The sequence below is a fragment of the Copadichromis virginalis genome, linkage group LG12 (assembly GCF_057382275.1).
Source record: "Copadichromis virginalis isolate Kocher_CV1m ecotype Utaka linkage group LG12, C_Virginalis_male_GT1.1, whole genome shotgun sequence".
Classification (NCBI taxonomy): domain Eukaryota; kingdom Metazoa; phylum Chordata; class Actinopteri; order Cichliformes; family Cichlidae; genus Copadichromis; species Copadichromis virginalis.
In genome coordinates, this window is record NC_140629.1 from 22613133 (window position 1) to 22635093 (window position 21961).

The 21961-nt window shown below is 40.5% G+C and overlaps 1 protein-coding gene and 1 long non-coding RNA gene across 3 annotated transcripts; both read left to right on the forward strand.

Moving 5' to 3' along the window:
• Nucleotides 1-253: 253 nt before the first annotated feature.
• LOC146697022 (uncharacterized) lies at nt 254-3614 on the forward strand. Its single transcript, XR_014923126.1, has 3 exons — nt 254-539; nt 720-834; nt 3104-3614. It is a non-coding gene; the product is annotated as an uncharacterized LOC146697022 (long non-coding RNA).
• A 14692-nt stretch (nt 3615-18306) lies between these two features.
• On the forward strand, nt 18307-21960 carry sftpbb (surfactant protein Bb). Of its 2 annotated transcripts, none has more exons than XM_085475456.1 (11): nt 18307-18493; nt 18742-18794; nt 18906-18983; nt 19111-19233; nt 19378-19497; nt 19599-19679; nt 19767-19950; nt 20034-20176; nt 20375-20455; nt 20748-20858; nt 21427-21960. In XM_085475456.1, exons 1-11 carry the CDS (start codon nt 18442-18444, stop codon nt 21469-21471), a joined length of 1071 nt encoding a protein of 356 aa, XP_085331582.1. In that variant the 5' UTR covers nt 18307-18441; the 3' UTR covers nt 21472-21960. The 2 variants fall into 2 exon arrangements, with proteins under 2 accessions (XP_085331582.1, XP_085331583.1); XM_085475457.1 differs by having other exon boundaries at nt 18909-18983.
• The last annotated feature ends 1 nt before the right edge of the window (nt 21961 follows it).

The following is a 21961-nucleotide window of genomic DNA, read 5'->3' on the forward strand; positions in this document are numbered from 1 at the left end:
GTTTTTGGTATGAAATTAAGCTTTTGATGTTTCCTCTCGCGGTAGTGTTTGGTTTTTTCGGATTTTGACCTTATCACTATTGTGTAATTTCATCAACAGAACAACTGAGCTTCTAAAGTTATCTCACTTTAAGAGGGAACAGCCGTCTGCCACGGGCCACATGTGACTTAGGCTCAGGTACATTTACTGCGCTCTGCTGCCATCTAATGGACATTTTAGATTTTTTTTATTTTTTTTCATGAACCAAGGGACGCATGTGATCGGCGTTGTTTCTCAGCGAAATGACGCACAAAGGGCCGATTATACATCTCGTAGCGATGGAGCATGGGTAAAGGAACACCAGCTATGGATCAGTCCATAAAATGGACGTTATTAGCTGAAATCAGTCCCATCGTTTTGGGCCAGTATGGGCCATCTCCAACAGATAGTTTGTTCAGAAGGTTGTTATCATCCATTCAGATCGAGGATCACTTACAAGAGCATGGGAAGACTCCAGATTCGCTCTAGTTGGAATCCGATGAATACAGCAGTCTTTACAGGTAAGACCATATAAATGGACAGCATTTATATAGTAACTATTAACAAGTCAGCGAGTGATGATAATAATGATAATGTGGTTATGTTAGTAATACATTAATTCTCCACACGATGTTCATTTACAGAAATGTTTCACAGAAACTGATTTCTCTATCAAAGACTGAACTAGTGTGTTTCCGTAGATTACCTCTGTATGAATGTACGCCTAAAGGAAGGCGTGTTTGTCTGGGGGAAGACAAGAAGCAGAAGTACTTGGGAGAGGCAGCTGCAGTGAGGACATAGCCACCTTACACTGAGGTCAGAGCTCAGAATCTGAAACAGCTCAGGTTTATATTCTAGGGGTTATAAAAAATCTAAGTCGATTTATAAAGAAACTTTCAAATAATAATTATAATCACAATTATGATTATTATTATAAAAAACAAACATTTAAGTGGATTTTCTGTCACATGTATTGTGTTAGCCCTGCAATAAACTGGGAGCCTGTCCTGCCTTTGCCTTGTTGCAGCAGCATCCTCCTGTGACCCTGAATTGGATACATTGAGGACAGCTACCTGTAGTCTGAAAAACAGTTTTGTCAAGTTTGCAGGTCTATCAGCACGAGACATTCTTACATAGAAAACACTGTTAAAGTCTCTAAGTCAGTTAAGCATAATTGGTCCAGTCTATGATGGCATTCAGAAGAAGTCAGGGAAGAAATTTAGGCCGTGTACTGAAAAGGTATTTTTTCTTATTATCAAAGGACATTTGGAGTGACGGCTTCTACAACTCAGTTCTTGGTTGCGTTTAAGTAAAGCCTACAGGCAAAGAAGTCACAGTGTTGATATTCAACACAAAGAGAAAAGCTTGTTTGAATGTATTTACAATCACAGTTTTCAAAACCTCTGACTGTAAACAGCTTTACAGGTTTGATATAATTTGACACTTGATATCAGATGATGGGATTTAATTAAAAGGTATCCCACATAATAGTTTTTTATCTTGTCATGGGAGACCCACCCCTTCCTCCCAAGTTAACTGCAGCCCGAAAAATCTATTGGGGGTATATACACACTCACAACCATTGGGGCAAAAAGAGCAACCAAAAAACGGGCAACCTGCACAGCCACAGATGCGCGAGAAGGTTGAAGCGCTTATAAGCTCTACTCATGAAGGAACTCTTGGAGAATCTTGCTAATGGTAACAGGGGACAAGTACTCCTGCCCAAGCTGACATGATATATCCGCACATACAGCCCAGCCACAAAGTGAACCAAGTCGTTTAGTTAAAGACAGCATGACCTGAAATTTCTTACTCCTAAGTTAAATGGATGGATGAATGGATGAAAGTTAGATGATTACAAGCATAAAATCATAAAAGCCACTAGTTCCCACACTGGAGTTCCCTAACACTGAGTATTAATTGTACTGAGCTTGTATCAACAGTTATAATGGACTAAGCTACCTGAGACATTGCATTGAATTATTGTTTCTATCGTAATTATTTCACCTGAGAGGTTTTAGCTCAGATATTCAGCTTTTTCCTTTCAGTAGACTTAGTCCTGTTTCTGCTTTCATTTTGATTGCAAGAAGAAGAAGAAGAAAGCTTCAAAGAAGTGGTGTTCAGGGTCTCAGTGAACAGTGTGCCGATCATGGTCACGCACTGCATGTGGTTTTAAACTTTGAAATATATATTGTTATTGGGGGATGTGTCATATTAGTGCATGGTACAGTTTATTATTGAAAACTGTTGAGTTCTGTTTTCTGTTTTGATGACCACTTAGACCAAAGATTTTAAAAAGTGTTGTTTTTAAGATCCTTTTTTAAAAATCTGTAAAGTGCTTGTTCATTTTTTATTTAAAAAAGTTTTACATAAATGTTAGTGTTTCATTTATAATATTTTATAGCTTACACTACTCTGTACAGGTCTACATTAGAGACATTTCTGTTACATATGTATGAGAATGAAACAGATTTATCAAATGTTATTTGATTAGATACATAATGTGAAGTTCATCATTTTCATAAAAATAAAACTATAATGACAAACATGAACAGCTTTGCTTATTTCTGAGACATTAATGCTTGAAAACAACTATTTTTGAAATGTTTTAATATTTAGACAGTTTATATTTGTAGGCTGAAACTATAATGGTGAACCTGAGGTGATGGCCAACAGAAAGTAAATATATATATAAATATAAAACAATATTCAAGTAATGTTTTTACCCTGTGCAGTGTGTGGACGCTGTGCACTCAATCACCTCATACACTGTAGTAAACATGCACCGCTAGCTGGATGAACACCACCATCTCTCCACATTTTCACCATCTGTGAGCACAAATTGCTGCTCTGCCAGAAAATCACATATAACATACACAGAGGTGAAGAATATTACTACTATTAAACATTAGAGAGACAACAGATTGTGAATGAATAAAGTATGGTATCATTTTCAATTCAGGTGTCACAATAATTTATCCAAACTATATATCGGTCGCAGGGTTAACACATAGACACAAACAACCATTTGCACTCACACCTAGGGGCAACCTATCCCCACTAACTGCATGTCTTTGGACTGCAGGAGGAAGCCAGAGTACCCAGGAAGAACCCACACAAAGACGGGGAGAACATGCAAAATCTACACAGAAAGACTCCAGCCTGATGCTGTGAGGCAACAGTGCTGACCTCTGTGCTACTGCTGTGTGTATGCGTTCAGATTTTTCAGTTGCAGAAAATGCAACTGAATGAATCAAATATTGAACAAAAATATATTCTAACATTCTGCATTCTCAAATTTCACAGAGTAAATCAGAACAGAAAAATTATTAATTATAAAAAATAATAATATTATATATTATTAAAATTTTCTGCAACCATGACCAAAGTCACAATCATCATTACAGTATTGTGGACTTACTGCTTGGCTAATAGTGACAAACTTCAGGAGAGATCATGATGACAGAAAACTGCAAACAACACTGTGAATGCAAGCTTTTTTTCTCTTGTTTCTGTGACCTCAGTGTGCTGGCAGACTTGTTCAAGAGTTTAAAAAGTGATAATTAACTACTCTGTTTGTCTATATTCTATGTATCATATGGGAATAAAAAGATTATTTGAGAAAATCTGTTTTGAATCTAGTTTTTATATGTTTAATTTTATAGTAAGTAGAAATTTTAACCCAACGTTAATGGTAAGATAACCCTTGTGATGGGTTCTGAGTTTCGACCCAATTTTTGGCAACCCCAACTTTAAACATTGGTCAATTTAACTCAATTTTTGGATAGTTATCCTAACCCAGTGTGCTGGATCAAAACAGTAACCCAACCTTGTTAAGTTGAAACAACCAAGCGTTGGTTTGGTCCATATTTGACCCAGCGTTGGGTTACAAATTGGCTCATTTTTAACCCAGCGTTTTTTAGAGTGCATGGAGAACTGTTCTGGCAAACTGAAAAGAGAATTAAAATGAAAAAAAAAAGCCAAACAGACCATCTTGGAATCAACAATCAAAAAATGATCGCAAATTCATGAAATTTAATCACTGGTTCATATTTCAATTAAATATGAATATGTTCCTTAACTGTAAACAGTTAAGATGTGATTTAGTTTACATCCTTCACCCAGCATATTTGTCCGGGCCTTCAGGTAAAAATAGGAATAATTTCAGTCAACATGGCTTATAGTAGAGATTCTGTAGGAAAGATTGCTAGCTCTAATATTAATATCACCAAATCCAAGGACACACCAACTGCTCAGATTTCTAGAAAAAAAACATTTTTAAAAAATTTCAGTCTATCCATTCATTTTCTTCTGCCTAATCAATTCAGGTTCACAGTGGTAGGGTGGGGGGCTACAGCCTGTCCCAGTGGTCATAGTTAGTGTACGATACCTTTGGACAGGGATCAGTCTGGTACATCTCCTCACCAACTTCACTGGAGTGTGCACTCTTAAGTATTTTTCCCACATCTGAATAAAAAATACTGATATTTACAAATAACAGAATCAGCTGATGCCGCCTGAGTGAAATCCTGATTATAAATGTTAGGAACAGAGACAGGGAGGTACTGTTTGAAGTTTATTGTTAACATGAGTCAATGATCATTTACAGCAGTGGTTCCCAGACGTTTTTTTTACTAGGCCCCCTTTGTTTTACAAGAAAACTGGGGGTCTCCGCAGTTTTCTTGGAGGGTGACATGGCTGCCCTCCAGTGATCCTCCATGGGCTCTTATGCTCTGGAGGGCCTCTAGATGTCTGGGGCCTGGATCTCCTCCATGCCTGCTTCATGTCCTGTTGGCAGGGCTATGGCTCCCAACACCTACTATTAGATACTTACATGGAGAAACCTTTTGAATACAAGCATGCTCACGCACACAGGTGTGCACACGGGTGAAATCCTGCAGTGCCCACAAGGTCCCTCTGTTCAAGAAAGCACATGTACAGGCCCATTTGAAGTTTGCCACTGAACAACTCAGTGATTCAGAGGAGGACTGGGTGAAAGTGTTGTGGTCAGATGAGCCAAGCTATTTGGCATCAACTCAATTCGCCATGTTTAGAGGAGGATTGCTGCCTATGACTCCAAGGACATCGTTCCCACCATTGTACATTGAGGTGGAAACATGGTTTGGGGTGTTTTTCTGCCAGGGGGACAGGACAACTGCACCGCATCAAAGGGAGGATGGATGGGGTCATCATCAAATCTTGGGTGAGAACCTCCATCCCTCAGCCAGGGCATTGAAAATTGGTCATAGGTGGGTATTCCAGCATGACAGTGATCCATAACACACGGCCAAGGCAGCAAAGGACTGGCTCAAGAAGAAGCATATTAAGGTCTTGGAGTGGCATGGTCAGTCTACAGACCTTAATCCCATAGAAAATCTGTGGAGGGAACTGAAGGTTTGTGCTGCCAAATTTCAACCATGAAACATTAATGACTTGGAGAAGATCTTCTGCAAAGAGGAGTGGGACAAAATCCGCCTGATATGTGTGCAAAAATCAAATCACCTGGGGCTCAAATGATTTTATTTCTCTGGCTGTATCTGGGTTTTTCCACTATTGACTGTGTCTAGCAATCCGGACTTTTTCTCAGATTGCTTTATGTAGCCACCGGTGCTATCTGTAGAAAAATATTACACCACTGGACTTTCATGACAGTACTGAATAGTGCACGTCTTTGACTGGATTTGAAAATAATGGTTCATTCTGTTTATTGATAATACAAATTATACTAATTAATATTATATGGAGAGTCATCACTCATTCAGTAAATGCTATTTGGATAGTCTGCAAAAACTTAACATTCAGTGTTTTCTCAATTTCTATAAGTCACAAGAGTAAGCCTGCTGATGTTTTGTTTCTTTTTACTCTACACTAATACACGGTCATAGGAGAATGCGTGTCTGCGCGAAATGTGATCGGAGCCATCTTGAAAGGAGAAAACAAAAAAATATTTAATAACACTGAAAGAAAGATGATACTCAAGACACCTTAAACAAGCTACACAAGTTTAAAGCCACAAATGTTCCAGGAAGAAGTTCAGAAATTCTTTGAGTGCCAGACATGTTAAAACAATAGCAGGGTGTGGGGGGAAATCTGTATTAGTGCCAAGAACATGCAGGAATGCGGTAACTATTTCACTCAAAACCCCACAGAACTATGTTCACAAACCACACTGAACATAGTTCTGTGGGGTTTTGTTTCGTTTTGTTTCGTGACTGTGTGACTTGGAGCCATTGATATATCAGTGGATATGTTGAAGCTTGGTAGTCTTTTGATTTTCCACCAGTAAAATAATTCCATGTCTAGATCAGTTAGAGGTTGGTTCACGAATATTTTTGAGTCTGTCCCAGTCACTTTGAACTCTTTTGGTGGATTCTTTTACATTTTCACAAGATTCTACACCGTGAATGATTCATGATTCGGTAGCTTGTAGGACCGTTTTCAACAGTACAACAATAGGATATTAGCCCTTTATTGTCATTGTACATGTGCAACTAAATTGTGCTGAATTTTTTATCATTCATTAGTAACGTGAAGAATTTTATCAGTCTTTCACATCATTGTGAAGAACTTTTTTCTCACTCTTCTTTAGGTCAAGTGAAGTGGCTTTGTTGTCATTTCAACCATGTGCAGTGGTACAGTACATAGTACAGTGAGACAGCATTCCTCCAAGACCAGGGTGCTACATATAGCAGACAATCAACACAGAACTACATAAAGTGTAAATGTGCAGAAATTGCAAAAAAAACCAAAAACAAACAAAAACAGTGCAACACCAGAACAGAATGATACAGACACAACAGTGTGCAATAGAAAAGTGCAACAATGGCAATGGGTTGTGCAAAAAGTAACTTGATGTATGAAGGTGTGTGCGTGCGTGTGTGCGTGCACGTGAGTGTGTATGTGTGTGTGTGTGTAACATTTATGGTCTCAGCCATTGCAACACCTTGAGTTGTGGCTGTGGGACAGATGACTACATATTTAAAACTTTAACATTTTGATTTACAGGGAAGTCCATGGCCAACTCCGTGATTGTAAGGTGCTCGGATCCCATGGCTTCATACATCATCCCTCCATCACCATGACTGAAAATTGACAAGCAAGTCATACTTGTTAAGTTATTTTCTTTTCTAAATGTACTGTCATGAACTTTAACATTTACCACACTAAATGAGACCTGTGGATCTGAGATGTAGCTCTTAATTTGTTATTTTATTTTTGCCATTTTCTCTGGGCATTGGTCTGACCTGAATCTGTTAGGATGCCTGAATGCTCCAGACCAGCAAGGTGCCAAACCTTCTGATTTTATAAAGGTGTTCACACCTGCTGATGACCAGTAAATCAAGTGCATTTGATTGAATCCAATTTTCCTAGGACAGTGAAAACTTCCTTAATTCTGTTGAATAAAGTTAAATTACTACACCTGATGACCAAGATAAAATTTCAAGCAGCAGAAACTTCAGATGTTCAGATAATGTTGATAAATAAAGTTTAAATTATCAGAAATGAGGGAGGCCAATCAAATTACGTTTTTTGCTTGTTTGTTGGGTGGGGGGGTTTGGGCAGGTAGTATTGTCACCAACATTCAACATTTTTTCTAAGCACAGGCTTTGAAATGGGCACACAACCAGGAACAATAGCTCTTGTCTATCTGTGCTTTAATTAGCTGTTCACATACCTAGCCAAGTTTCATTACTTGTTGACTTGTCACCTGCAAGATAAGGACACAGATTTGGCTTCAGTCACAGTCTCTTTTTTTAGTTTCTTTTACCTGGAAATACAAATCTAATTCTAAAACTCAGTTTTCAAAACTTTAGCACACAGGTTCTCCTGTGCTCCACAAACTTAGAATTGACAAGCACCAACGTAGTGTTTGCCCTGATAAAAGTGGTCTATACTCATAAATTTGCCATGAATGAAAACATTCAGTGTTTAAACAAGTAGATGTACTTCTTTACAACTTCATGCACATGCACATATTTTTTATTAATATGGTTATTTCTATTTAAACACGTATAAAGATAAGATTAGCCTCAGAGGTTGCAGCCCTCACAGCTTTGTGTCATAAAAGGATTCCCGCACCTCCAACCCTCTTCTGCTCCTCATTTTAATGAACAGTCTAGTGTTATTAAATAAATAAAAATTAAGAGATGGAAATTTGTTGCCTGAGGACAGCAACTAATCTAGAGGGTTAAAAATGAAACGGCATCTGTGCAAAAGTACAATGGCAGAGACAGCAGGGTGCTGTTTGTATACTGAAACATGCTGAAATTAACAGCAACATTTTTCCACATTTAGCTCCAAACCATACAAAAACATGTTTTTCAAGTCATTTTTGTTGTGGGGACATTCTTGAAATATTTAAAGACTTGAATAAACAAACCATGTTCAATTGGCCGGTAAATTTAAAAAAGAACATTTTCATGTATGTCTTCCTCAATTTTTATGAAAACAAACCTTTTTAAGCTCATGTCACAACATCTCAATCAGTTTAGGACAATCGGGCCAGGACTTTACGTAGGCCACTCCAAAGTCTTCATTTCATTTTTCTTACATCATTAGAGGTGGACTTGCTGGTGTGTTTTAGCTCATTGTCCTGCTGTTCTCCTTCAGGATGTTTTGGTAGACAGCAGAATTCACTAGGGCAAAACAGCCCCAGACCATCACACTACCACCACCATATTTTACTGTTGGTATAATGTTCCTTTTCTGAAATGAAAGGACAGTGAAAACTTTCTTAATTCTGTTGAATAAAGTTAAATTACTACACCTGATGACCAAAATAAAATTTCAAGCAGCAGAAACTTCAGATGTTCAGATAATGTTAATAAATAAAGTTTAAATTATCAGAAATGAGAGAGGCCAATCAAATTACGTTTTTCGTTTGTTTGTTGGGTGGGGGGGTTTGGGCAGGTAGTATTGTCACCAACATTCAACATTTTTTCTAAGCACAACATAATGTTCTTAAAAATCGAACAAATGACAAATGTACAGTAATAAAAGTTCGTACATTATAGATAAAATATATTCATTTCACTTAATCTAATGACACCTTTACTCTCTCATGCAAAGTACGGAAGTTATTCCTGGAAAATTATTGTTACTGCAGTCAAAGACAAAGACATCTTTTGTTCTTGTCTTTTGGTATTTGTACGCTCCATGTGAGATATTGCAGCCCTACTGCATCTAGGGTAAATGAAACCCAGACGATGCCACTGAGTCACTGCTGTGTTTATTTAAAACTATGATACACTTACTTCTATGTAACTGATAATCCCTTAGTTATGACAGAGATGCATTGAAATGGGCACACAACCAGGAACAATAGCTCTTGGCTATCTGTGCTTTAATTAGCTGTTCACATACCTAGCCAAGTTTCATTACTTGTTGACTTGTCACCTGCAAGATAAGGACACAGATTTGGCTTCAGTCACAGTCTCTTTTTTTAGTTTCTTTTACCTGGGAATACAAATCTATTTCCAAAACTCAGTTTTCAAAACTTTAGCACACAGGTTCTCCTGTGCTCCACAAACTTAGAATTGACAAGCACCAACGTAGTGTTTGCCCTGATAAAAGTGGTCTATACTCATAAATTTGCCATGAATGAAAACATTCAGTGTTTAAACAAGTAGATGTACTTCTTTACAACTTCATGCACATGCACATATTTTTTATTAATATGGTTATTTCTATTTAAACACGTATAAAGATAAGATTAGCCTCAGAGGTTGCAGCCCTCACAGCTTTGTGTCGTAAAAGGATTCCCGCACCTCCAACCCTCTTCTGCTCCTCATTTTAATGAACAGTCTAGTGTTATTAAATAAATAAAAATTAAGAGATGGAAATTTGTTGCCTGAGGACAGCAACTAATCTAGAGGGTTAAAAATGAAAAGGCATCTGTGCAAAAGTACAATGGCAGAGACAGCAGGGTGCTGTTTGTATACTGAAACATGCTGAAATTAACAGCAACATTTTTCCACATTTAGCTCCAAACCATACAAAAACATGTTTTTCAAGTCATTTTTGTTGTGGGGACATTCTTGAAATATTTAAAGACTTGAATAAACAAACCATGTTCAATTGGCCGGTAAATTTAAAAAAGAACATTTTCATGTATGTCTTCCTCAATTTTTATGAAAACAAACCTTTTTAAGCTCATGTCACAACATCTCAATCAGTTTAGGACAATCGGGCCAGGACTTTACGTAGGCCACTCCAAAGTCTTCATTTCATTTTTCTTACATCATTAGAGGTGGACTTGCTGGTGTGTTTTAGCTCATTGTCTTGCTGTTCTCCTTCAGGATGTTTTGGTAGACAGCAGAATTCACTAGGGCAAAACAGCCCCAGACCATCACACTACCACCACCATATTTTACTGTTGGTATAATGTTCCTTTTCTGAAATGAAAGGACAGTGAAAACTTTCTTAATTCTGTTGAATAAAGTTAAATTACTACACCTGATGACCAAAATAAAATTTCAAGCAGCAGAAACTTCAGATGTTCAGATAATGTTAATAAATAAAGTTTAAATTATCAGAAATGAGAGAGGCCAATCAAATTACGTTTTTCGTTTGTTTGTTGGGTGGGGGGGTTTGGGCAGGTAGTATTGTCACCAACATTCAACATTTTTTCTATGCACAACATAATGTTCTTAAAAATCGAACAAATGACAAATGTACAGTAATAAAAGTTCGTACATTATAGATAAAATATATTCATTTCACTTAATCTAATGACACCTTTACTCTCTCATGCAAAGTACGGAAGTTATTCCTGGAAAATTATTGTTACTGCAGTCAAAGACAAAGACATCTTTTGTTCTTGTCTTTTGGTATTTGTACGCTCCATGTGAGATATTGCAGCCCTACTGCATCTAGGGTAAATGAAACCCAGACGATGCCACTGAGTAACTGCTGTGTTTATTTAAAACTATGATACACTTACTTCTATGTAACTGATAATCCCTTAGTTATGACAGAGATGCATTGAAATGGGCACACAACCAGGAACAATAGCTCTTGGCTATCTGTGCTTTAATTAGCTGTTCACATACCTAGCCAAGTTTCATTACTTGTTGACTTGTCACCTGCAAGATAAGGACAGATTTGGCTTCAGTCACAGTCTCTTTTTTTAGTTTCTTTTACCTGGAAATACAAATCTATTTCCAAAACTCAGTTTTCAAAACTTTAGCACACAGGTTCTCCTGTGCTCCACAAACTTAGAATTGACAAGCACCAACGTAGTGTTTGCCCTGATAAAAGTGGTCTATACTCATAAATTTGCCATGAATGAAAACATTCAGTGTTTAAACAAGTAGATGTACTTCTTTACAACTTCATGCACATATTTTTTATTAATATGGTTATTTCTATTTAAACACGTATAAAGATAAGATTAGCCTCCGAGGTTGCAGCCCTCACAGCTTTGTGTCGTAAAAGGATTCCCGCACCTCCAACCCTCTTCTGCTCCTCATTTTAATGAACAGTCTAGTGTTATTAAATAAATAAAAATTAAGAGATGGAAATTTGTTGCCTGAGGACAGCAACTAATCTAGAGGGTTAAAAATGAAAAGGCATCTGTGCAAAAGTACAATGGCAGAGACAGCAGGGTGCTGTTTGTATACTGAAACATGCTGAAATTAACAGCAACATTTTTCCACATTTAGCTCCAAACCTTACAAAAACATGTTTTTCAAGTCATTTTTGTTGTGGGGACATTCTTGAAATATTTAAAGACTTGAATAAACAAACCATGTTCAATTGGCCGGTAAATTTAAAAAAGAACATTTTCATGTACAGTGGGGCAAAAAAGTATTTAGTCAGCCACCGATTGTGCAAGTTCCCCCACTTAAAATGATGACAGAGGTCAGTAATTTGCACCAGAGGTACACTTCAACTGTGAGAGACAGAATGTGAAAAAAAAATCCATGAATCCACATGGTAGGTGTTACGGCCCTAGCTGGGCCTCCTGATACTGCCCTTGTGTGGGCGTGGTGTTTTTCTCCGCCTCCTCCTCTTTTGCTCCACCCCCCGTCTCTCTCTTGCTCTTCTCTCTCCCCAGGACACAGCTGCTGCTCATTGGACTCATTTACCACCTGGGCCCAGTCAGCAATCACCTCTCGGAGGTCATATAAGCTGGGGATGAGCTGTGAGCAGGGGGTGGGGTGTTCTCTGGTGTTGTGTGTGGTTAGCCTGCTCAAAGTGTGGAGTTGTGGAAACAGCATAGCTGCTTTGCGTGAGTGGTGTGGGCTTGTGAGCCTTGGCAGCAGCAAAGCCAGCTGCTGTTAGTGACAGGGTGAGCTTGTGGGCCCCTGGAAGTACCTCCTCGTGGTGTGGAGTTTTTGTTTGGTTGTTGTGTTCTTTGTTGTTGCAACCCTTTTTCTCTTTTTCCAAGTGTTATTGGTAAAACGGCGTTGCCGGCTCTTTATGTTAAGATGATCTATAATAAAGACTATTTTATTTACTGAAAACACTGGTCTGTTTTCCTTTCATTCTGTTCTGGACTCATTTGTTACTGGTCCCCTCACTCACATGCCTAGACCCCTTCGGGGGGAACGTAACAAAGTGGGGGCTCGTCCGGGATATGACTGGAAGGAACAGCAATTGAGTTTTAGTGAGTTGTTTGCTGGTGGCTTGTTTAGTTGTATTGTATCTGCTGCGCTCTCTCTCCAGTTAGCAAAGGGGAGTGTCTAGCTGAGCGTAAGCTCCTCCTTCGGGCACTCATTTTTTATTTTTCCTTTGTTATTTTCGGAGTCATCCCGGGTGGGGATTAGTTCCCTGTCGGGGGTAGGCTTGTCGGTGCTTTGTGCACTTGACGCTTAGCCTTTAAAGTTGCCTCGAGCCTGGTACACTCCAGAAGCTAACTAGGCTAAGATTTTAGTAGGCAGGTCTGGGGAGAGGGTTGGCGGTATTTTTATTTATTGGTTAACCTGTGGCCACACTTTTCCCGCCTGTTTTCTCATTTGTGTATTGGAGGTGGTGCTTCTTTGTTGTTATTGTTAGCCTCAGGTAGTGTTTGTTTTAGAGTCAATGGCTACCTTTGATATTGCAGTGTTTAAGGGTGAGCGTGGTGCAGCGTCTCAGCCCGTTCTGCAGGCGCCAGCTCAAGCTGTAGGTCCATTGGTGTCGACACCTGTTGATCAGGGGCTGCCTGAGGACAAACCCATGACAGTGCCTCGCTTCGAACCCCTCTCCATTGAATCAAGTGAAGGCTCGAAGCTGGATGCTAAGCTCCGTGTCCGTCTGGCTCGTCTCCAGCTGGAGAAGGAGCAGCGTGAGAGAGAGTTCCAGCTGAAAAGGGAGCTAGAGCTTAGGCGTTTGGACGCGGAACTGGCTAGGGCTAGGGAGGTTGAGCTGATGAAGGTGGAGGTGGAGGCAGAGACAGCTGTGAGGTTGCGACAGCTGGAACTCCGGCAGGTTTCCCTTCCTCCGACCGCCTCCATTCGTCAGGCGGACATCCCGTTTGACGTAGGGAAAAACAGTCGTCTGGTTCCGATGTTCCGTGACACTGAGGTCGACAGCTACTTCGAGTCGTTTGAACGAATAGCCACGGCCTTGCACTGGCCACGGGATTCATGGGCCATTTTGCTCCAATGTAAGCTGGCGGGTAAGGCTCAAGAAGTTTGTTCCTCGTTGTCAGCTGAGGACAGCTTGGACTATGACAAGCTGAAAAGGGCTATCCTGCTGGCCTATGAGCTGGTCCCAGAAGCCTATAGGCAGCGTTTCCGGGGGTTGAGAAGAGGTCAGGGTCAGTCCTATCTTGATTTCGCCAGGGAAAAAGGTGTTCTTTTCGATCGGTGGTGTGCGGCCTGCAAAGCCACTGACCTGGCTTCGATCCGGGAACTAATGCTCATAGAGGAATTTAAGAACTGCATTGCTGAGCGCATCGCGGTATATATTAATGAACAGAAGGTTTCCTCGCTACAGCAGGCTGCGACGCTGGCTGATGAGTTCGCGCTCGTCCATAAAACCAGTGTCAGTAGGTATGACCGGCGCGATGCCCCAGTGAAGGTTAGTGATGTGCCAGCTACACAGTACCGAAAGGGTGAGGTACTTGTGTCCCATTCCAGTGTGAAACGAAAGTGTTTTTTTTGTTTAAAGTCTGGCCATTTAATAGCAAATTGTGGAGCCTACAAACAGAAACAGTCAGTCTTGAGAGTTAGGAGTGTGCCAGCTAACAAAGCCGATACAGGCGTGGTTTCAAGAGCCAAAACAAAGCTCTGTTTCTTCTGCCACAAACCTGGCCACCTGGTTGCTCACTGTTTGAAAGCAAACTCAAAGCAAAATCGATCTGCTTTCAAAAGAGTGAACTGTGGTTCACAAACCGACAAAGTTGCCAGTCCTAGGCAACAGTTGGAGCATAATTGCTCAGTGGTGTCATTTGGTCACTGTCAGAGATCAACTAATTGTAATCTGCCACCTGATGACGGTCTCTCGGGTCCAGATGACCTACAGTGTGATAGATTGTGTGTGACACAACCATTTCAACCTGCACCTCTGGCTAACCAGCATGCCTTTTGCCGTGACCTAGCGAAGAAGCGTCAGAGAAGTGTTGCTGTAAGGCCTTCTAGCTGCCTGATGGGTTCTCCATATGTGATGGCTCAAAAAACATTTGGCTGTCATTTGGGACACTATGTTGAGGGACTTGAGCCAACCCCATGCAGTGTTTTCAACCCATCAAAAAGGTCTTGGCAGATTCGGCAGGGTATGCCTAACCGTTATTATGGTGGATGGTAGGTGATATGTTTAAAAGCTGGGTAGGACGTTCTATGACAAACCACTGGTTTGTAATTATGGGAGGGGGTGTTACGGCCCTAGCTGGGCCTCCTGATACTGCCCTTGTGTGGGCGTGGTGTTTTTCTCCGCCTCCTCCTCTTTTGCTCCACCCCCCGTCTCTCTCTTGCTCTTCTCTCTCCCCAGGACACAGCTGCTGCTCATTGGACTCATTTACCACCTGGGCCCAGTCAGCAATCACCTCTCGGAGGTCATATAAGCTGGGGATGAGCTGTGAGCAGGGGGTGGGGTGTTCTCTGGTGTCTCTGCGTTGTGTGTGGTTAGCCTGCTCAAAGTGTGGAGTTGTGGAAACAGCATAGCTGCTTTGCGTGAGTGGTGTGGGCTTGTGAGCCTTGGCAGCAGCAAAGCCAGCTGCTGTTAGTGACAGGGTGAGCTTGTGGGCCCCTGGAAGTACCTCCTCGTGGTGTGGAGTTTTTGTTTGGTTGTTGTGTTCTTTGTTGTTGCAACCCTTTTTCTCTTTTTCCAAGTGTTATTGGTAAAACGGCGTTGCCGGCTCTTTATGTTAAGATGATCTATAATAAAGACTATTTTATTTACTGAAAACACTGGTCTGTTTTCCTTTCATTCTGTTCTGGACTCATTTGTTACTGGTCCCCTCACTCACATGCCTAGACCCCTTCGGGGGGAACGTAACAGTAGGATTTGTAAAGAATTTATTCGTAAATCAGGGTGGAAAATAAGTTTTTGGTCAATAACAAAAATACAACTCAATGCTTTGTAACATAACCTTTGTTGGCAATAACAGAGGTCAAACGTTTACTATAGGTCTTTACCAGGTTTGCACACACAGTAGCTGGTATTTTGGCCCATTCCTCCATGCAGATCTTCTCGAGAGCAGTGATGTTTTGGGGCTGTCGCCGAGCAACACGGACTTTCAACTCCCGCCACAGATTTTCTATGGGGTTGAGGTCTGGAGACTGGCTAGGCCACTCCAGGACTTTCAAATGCTTCTTACGGAGCCACTCCTTTGTTGCCCGGGCGGTGTGTTTTGGATCATTGTCATGTTGGAAGACCCAGCCTCGTTTCATCTTCAAAGTTCTCACTGATGGAAGGAGGTTTTGGCTCAAAATCTCACGATACATGGCCCCATTCATTCTGTCCTTAACACGGATCAGTCGTCCTGTCCCCTTGGCAGAAAAACAGCCCCATAGCATGAGGTTTCCACCCCCATGCTTCACAGTAGGTATGGTGTTCTTGGGATGCAACTCAGTATTCTTCTTCCTCCAAACACGACGAGTTGAGTTTATACCAAAAAGTTCTACTTTGGTTTCATCTGACCACATGACATTCTCCCAATCCTCTGCTGTATCATCCATGTGCTCTCTGGCAAACTTCAGACGGGCCTGGACATGCACTGGCTTCAGCAGCGGAACACGTCTGGCACTGCGGGATTTGATTCCCTGCCGTTGTAGTGTGTTACTGATGGTGACCTTTGTTACTTTGGTCCCAGCTCTCTGCAGGTCATTCACCAGGTCCCCCCGTGTGGTTCTGGGATCTTTGCTCACCGTTCTCATGATCATTTTGACCCCACGGGATGAGATCTTGCGTGGAGCCCCAGATCGAGGGAGATTATCAGTGGTCTTGTATGTCTTCCATTTTCTGATGATTGCTCACACAGTTGATTTTTTCACACCAAGCTGCTTGCCTATTGTAGATTCACTCTTCCCAGTCTGGTGCAGGTCTACAATACTTTTCCTGGTGTCCTTCGAAAGCTCTTTGGTCTTGGCCATGGCGGAGTTTGGAGTCTGACTGTTTGAGGCTGTGGACAGGTGTCTTTTATACAGATGATGAGTTCAAACAGGTGCCATTCATACAGGTAACGAGTGGGGGACAGAAAAGCTTCTTACAGAAGACGTTACAGGTCTGTGAGAGCCAGAGATTTTCCTTGTTTGAGGTGACCAAATACTTATTTTCCACCATAATTTACGAATAAATTCTTTACAAATCCTACCATGTGGATTCAAGGATTTTTTTTTTCACATTCTGTCTCTCACAGTTGAAGTGTACCTCTGGTGCAAATTACTGACCTCTGTCATCATTTTAGGTGGGGGAACTTGCACAATCGGTGGCTGACTATATACTTTTTTGCCCCACTGTATGTCTTCCTCAATTTTTATGAAAATTGGAATCCCACAGCTTTAGAAATGGCTTTGTAACCCTTTGCAGACTGATAGATGTCACTGAATTTATTTCTCAGGTGATTCTTTAGATCCTGGCATCAGGTCTTGCTTATTAAAATCTTTCAACCTGCTTCACTTTGTCAGACTAATTCTATTTAAATGACTTCCTGTTTCAATAAGTCTCCCAGAAAACATAATTAAGTTTAGTTTAGTAAGTTATGCTTTACTATATTTTGAACCCTGCAATCATGAAGGGCTCCATCTTCATTGCAAAGTTGCTGAAAACACAATGCGTGAATAAGCAAACAGTGGAGTGGTCAGCATTGCACGGGCAGACTTCTAAAAGGGTCCAGAACCAAACAACTAATTGACTGTTTTATTTTTCATTTGCAGGTTTCATAATGTAATATTCACAATTATGATAAGGAATTGCTCTTATTTGCAGGGTAACTAGAAGAGGCTAATTATTTTGTATAGATCCCTTTTTAAGTGTGGCGTGTATTTTATATGTGTGTGTCTTAGTTTTATGCCCATTAGTTTTTAAATTGTTATCATTTTTTAAATTGTATTGTTTTTTCTGTATTTCTTGTATTTATTTATTTTTATCTTTTTTTTATCTTCAATAACTGTTCAGCACTTTGTTTGAAAGTGCTTTATACATAAAGCCTTAATAAATAAAGTTATCATTATTATTATTAGTAGTAGTAGTAGTAGTATATTGGTGTGGACAGATTTGTAGTCCTAGGTCACCTCCACTCAGCCTTTGCTTGAAATCCCTAAACTAAATAAAACGATAGTTGTGAAATAAAAAATAAAGCTTTTATATATTTTATAAATCTTAAATCTTACGTCTTGTGGCAGTATTTTCGGGTCTATGACATATCGTAATTGTTACGATTATTACAATAATTTATTCAACAGAATAAGTTCTTAAAGTGCTCTGTCGCCCTCCGGCCTCAGCTCAGATACATTTACTCAGCTCTGCTGCCATCTGGTGGTCATTTTAGATTTCTTCATGAGCCAAGGTAGAGGCACGTGATACGTGTTGTTTGACACTAACTGAATCTGATGAGGCATGGCGCATGGGCACAGGAAGAACCGAGTGAATTATAGTGGAGGTTCTAGACAACCTGAAATAAAACTTCAAAAAAAGTGGCCACGTTCCTGGCGAAGGAGCCTTGACTCTCAATTCCCTTCTGCTTTTCATGTTATGTCAAGAGCGTCAAGTTTTTTATACCAGACACCCCTAAAAGACATGCGCCTCCAAGGCTCGGAAAATGTTCGTTTATCCACTCTTAGCCTGTATTTATCACTGCAATAGATAACTAAGGAAGTTTAGAGATTTAATTTGAAGCGTATGGCCTTTAATAGTCCATAGGCGCCTGCGCATTGCGCATGACGTTCTGATAGGGTAAAGACGATCGATCTGTACTTCCGCTGCAACCCAAACAGCTGCACCGATGTTTTTCTAGTCAAAATTATCCGATCTGTGTTGTCCTCTGCTGCTTAAACCATGTCTGCATCTGGATTTGTTCTCGTGATCCTCGCGGTGTCCCTGTGGCCCGGTAAGATGGACGTTTACTCACAATCACATTAATGTCTGCATCACTGCGCCCCCCCACCAGACGACATTTATTCATTATTCAGTTATACTGTATACAATATATAATGTAAACTTACACCAGGCTGTTGTTGCTGTTTATTGAAAACGTATAACCCCCTTGTAGTGTTGTAACTATATGCTAACCGATGCTGAAGCCATTACCTGCAATCTTCTGTCTTGTTTTCTGTTTCTTTTCTCTTTTGACTGAAGGAGACTCCAGGTTTATTACTGACCCTTTGTCATTCATAAAGCAGAAATCTCTGGTAAGCCTCGAAAAGAGCACATGTATTGAAAAAAATAAAATAAACAAAACTGTATCTGTTTGCATAACATGAAAGCGCGAAAACTGAGCAATTTTGTCACTGTGGCTTCAGCAGACGTTGGATATCTGTCCAGAATGCAGCCAGATCATCCAGCTGTCGGCCAACATGATTTTCAGCAGCGATACCAAGGTAAAGAACGGTTTCACTTTACTTTCACTTCACTGTTTTACTCGCGACACGAACTGGGCTTGAAGAAATGCTTATTAAATAAAGTGGCCGCCACACCCTTGTAATATTTCTCTCCATGCGTTTGCAGGGAGTCGTATATGAAAGCTTGCACGCTTTGTGCCGCCGCCTCCCTGAAGAGCAGGTGCCAGAGTGTGATTTACAGGTGAAGACTTACCTGCCCAAAATCCTGCATCAAACCCCTGATCACGTGGTGAGTTTAACCTCAAGTGAGGCTTCTTTTTATGAAAGAAGACCATAAACACTGAAGCCTTCTGAGAGTCCTTTTACTTGATGTAAAATATTTGATATATTGTGTTTTGGGGTTGTTGTTTTTTTTGTTTTTGCTTTTTTGTAGAAACCAGGAGAGCTTTGTGCAGCTTTTGGACTTTGTGCTCCTCACGAGAAAGAGAAAGTGCAGAAACTCTCCCACCATGCAGCTGGCACAGATACACTGGCCACAGGAACAAAGACAGATGTCAGTATGAGAAAGCAGAAGTCGAATATAAATTGAAAAGTGAAGTGAAACCTTTGTGAATTTTATGAAATGGGCCTCTTATCGGCTAATTCTCTCTCCAGGACGAGCTCAACCCAGTTTGCACCCTGTGTTTGTTTATCATCAAGAAGCTGGAGAGTCTGCTGCCCAAAAACATGACTGAGGTCATCTTTTCTTTACTTTGGTTCATTTAAAGAACCGTACCATCCATCACATCGTGTAAACCCTGCCTTGTCCTTCTTGCCCTGCAGGATGCTATAAAGAAGGTCATGGGGGAGGTCTGCGATCTTATACCCAAGCACTATAAGGACCAGTGTGATGATTTCATCAATAAATATGGCGTCGAGATTGTCGAATTCCTTTTGTCTTCTGCTGCACCTCACACGATATGCAGTCTTCTGCACCTCTGTCTGTTCAATGAGCAGCCGGTTCCAGGTTTGTCGTTATTGATGTATAGACTGGACCTGGCTCACTTCCTCATTCACCTAATTAATGCTCTACTGTTGCTGATTCTCCAGAGGTGTTCCTCCCATCAGACTGTGAGTCATGCCGCATACTGGCTGCGCTGAGCCGACTACACCAGGGCCTCAACGCCACTGAAGCTCAAACTTATGCTTTCCTGGAGTCTGTGTGTGACATCCACCCTACCGCCATCCCTAAGGTCTGACTCTCAGCTAACAGTGGTACTCTTAGAACAACACTCTTTACAAATTATATGGAACTTTAAAACACTTGAAGCCAGTGAGCCTTTTGGTAAATTTCTCCAACCTTTTTATGCGATCATTCAGCTTCTTGTCTGGACTTTCGCTCGAGTCTTTAAAGTGTCACAGCACGATAATACTGTTGATTCTCTTTTCAGTGTGAAGCCTTCACCAGTATCTACGGCTCACGGCTGCAGAAGGTCTTGGGAAACCAGATGGGATATCCTCATGCATGTGAAGTAAGAATAAACTAAAGGTTATTGTCAATGGGTTTACATCTGAATAGCAACATAGAGCCTGTATCAACACTAATTCAAATTTTTACCACAGCCTGCAGCAACACAGAAATTCAGCAACTAAAACCTTCACAAACGTGCACTGATCTGCAAATTTACGATGTGAATCATTCCAGTCAGGGCAATATCAATCACAGACACACAAGTAACCACTTGATGGCACCACTCATGAGCAGCTGTCATTCTTTAGGTGTTGTTCATGTTCTCATGATGTTTCTTTCCATCTGTCCTGCAGAGAGCTGATCTGTGTGTGGCCTCGAAGCAGCTGGAACCGCTGGGAAAGAATCGTTGTACCTGGGGACCAAGCTACTGGTGCAAAGATGCTGAAACTGCTCAGGAGTGTGGTGTACGTGAAATTCTTTATTATTAGTAGTGTGAAATGATAAAAGACATGAACATCCATGTGAAAACTAAATATACAGCAATTAAATCGATTTTGCCACTGGCTGCCTAAAGTTATGCATCCCATCTTAAAGAAAAACACTTCAGATCGCCAGCTGGACCCAGCTCTTACTCTTCTGTGTATTTGATAAACCCTTGCTATCTGTTAAAGAGTCTTCCAATCTCTCTTTTCTAATAATTTAGCCTATTGATGAGTTTTTTATGTTTATTGATTGCATCAGTAATACTCCTTATATAAATATCAGGATCTGTATGGAAAGACAGCTCAGTCTGCCCTGAGTTTTAGTTGTGGCAAACATGTAACATAATGTCCTCTCTGATCAGAATACAAGCAATTTCCATCCACTGAGACTGGTCAGGTTGGGGTCTACCCCAGGTTAAATGTTAAAATCACCAGTTAATTGAATGTGTCTTTTAATTATGTCTTCTCCTGTCCTCTGACATACACAAAGAAGACTGCTACTCTGTGAGACGCTACGTTTGTTTCAGATCTTTGTGTTTTCAATCTGCAGAATCAAGCCTACTGTGAGAAATACATGTGGAAGAAGAATGAGTGAAGCCTGCCAGACTGACTGCAGCCTTGTGCACACAGTGACCTACTTTTTATTAAACTGATCAACTGTTAAATGTTTTCTACCTGTGATGCACTGATTGTTTGTTTTTTACATTTTTGTTATTGTTGCTGTTTTATGGGTAAATTTTCCATATTCCAGTCAATAAGCCTTATGAATGTTACACATGAAGTTTCCAGTTTGCATGAAGTGTCCCACTGAGGCTGGGGTTCATTCTGAAACATTAGTTTAAGGCTGAACAGTAAGTCTTATTCTGTGTATTACAATAGCTGTTATTATCAATGTGAAAATCTGCAAGCCACACGCTGAGCTCTAAGAATATAATGGAAACTACTGACTGATCGACACAGCTGCTGCTTCTGTAACATTATTTGATCTTGCCTTGACTGCTGTTGCAAATGACCACATATGAATAAAAATGGTATTAAATTATATCAAAGGTGTGGTGTAAAAAAAATGTAACCTGCAGACAGAC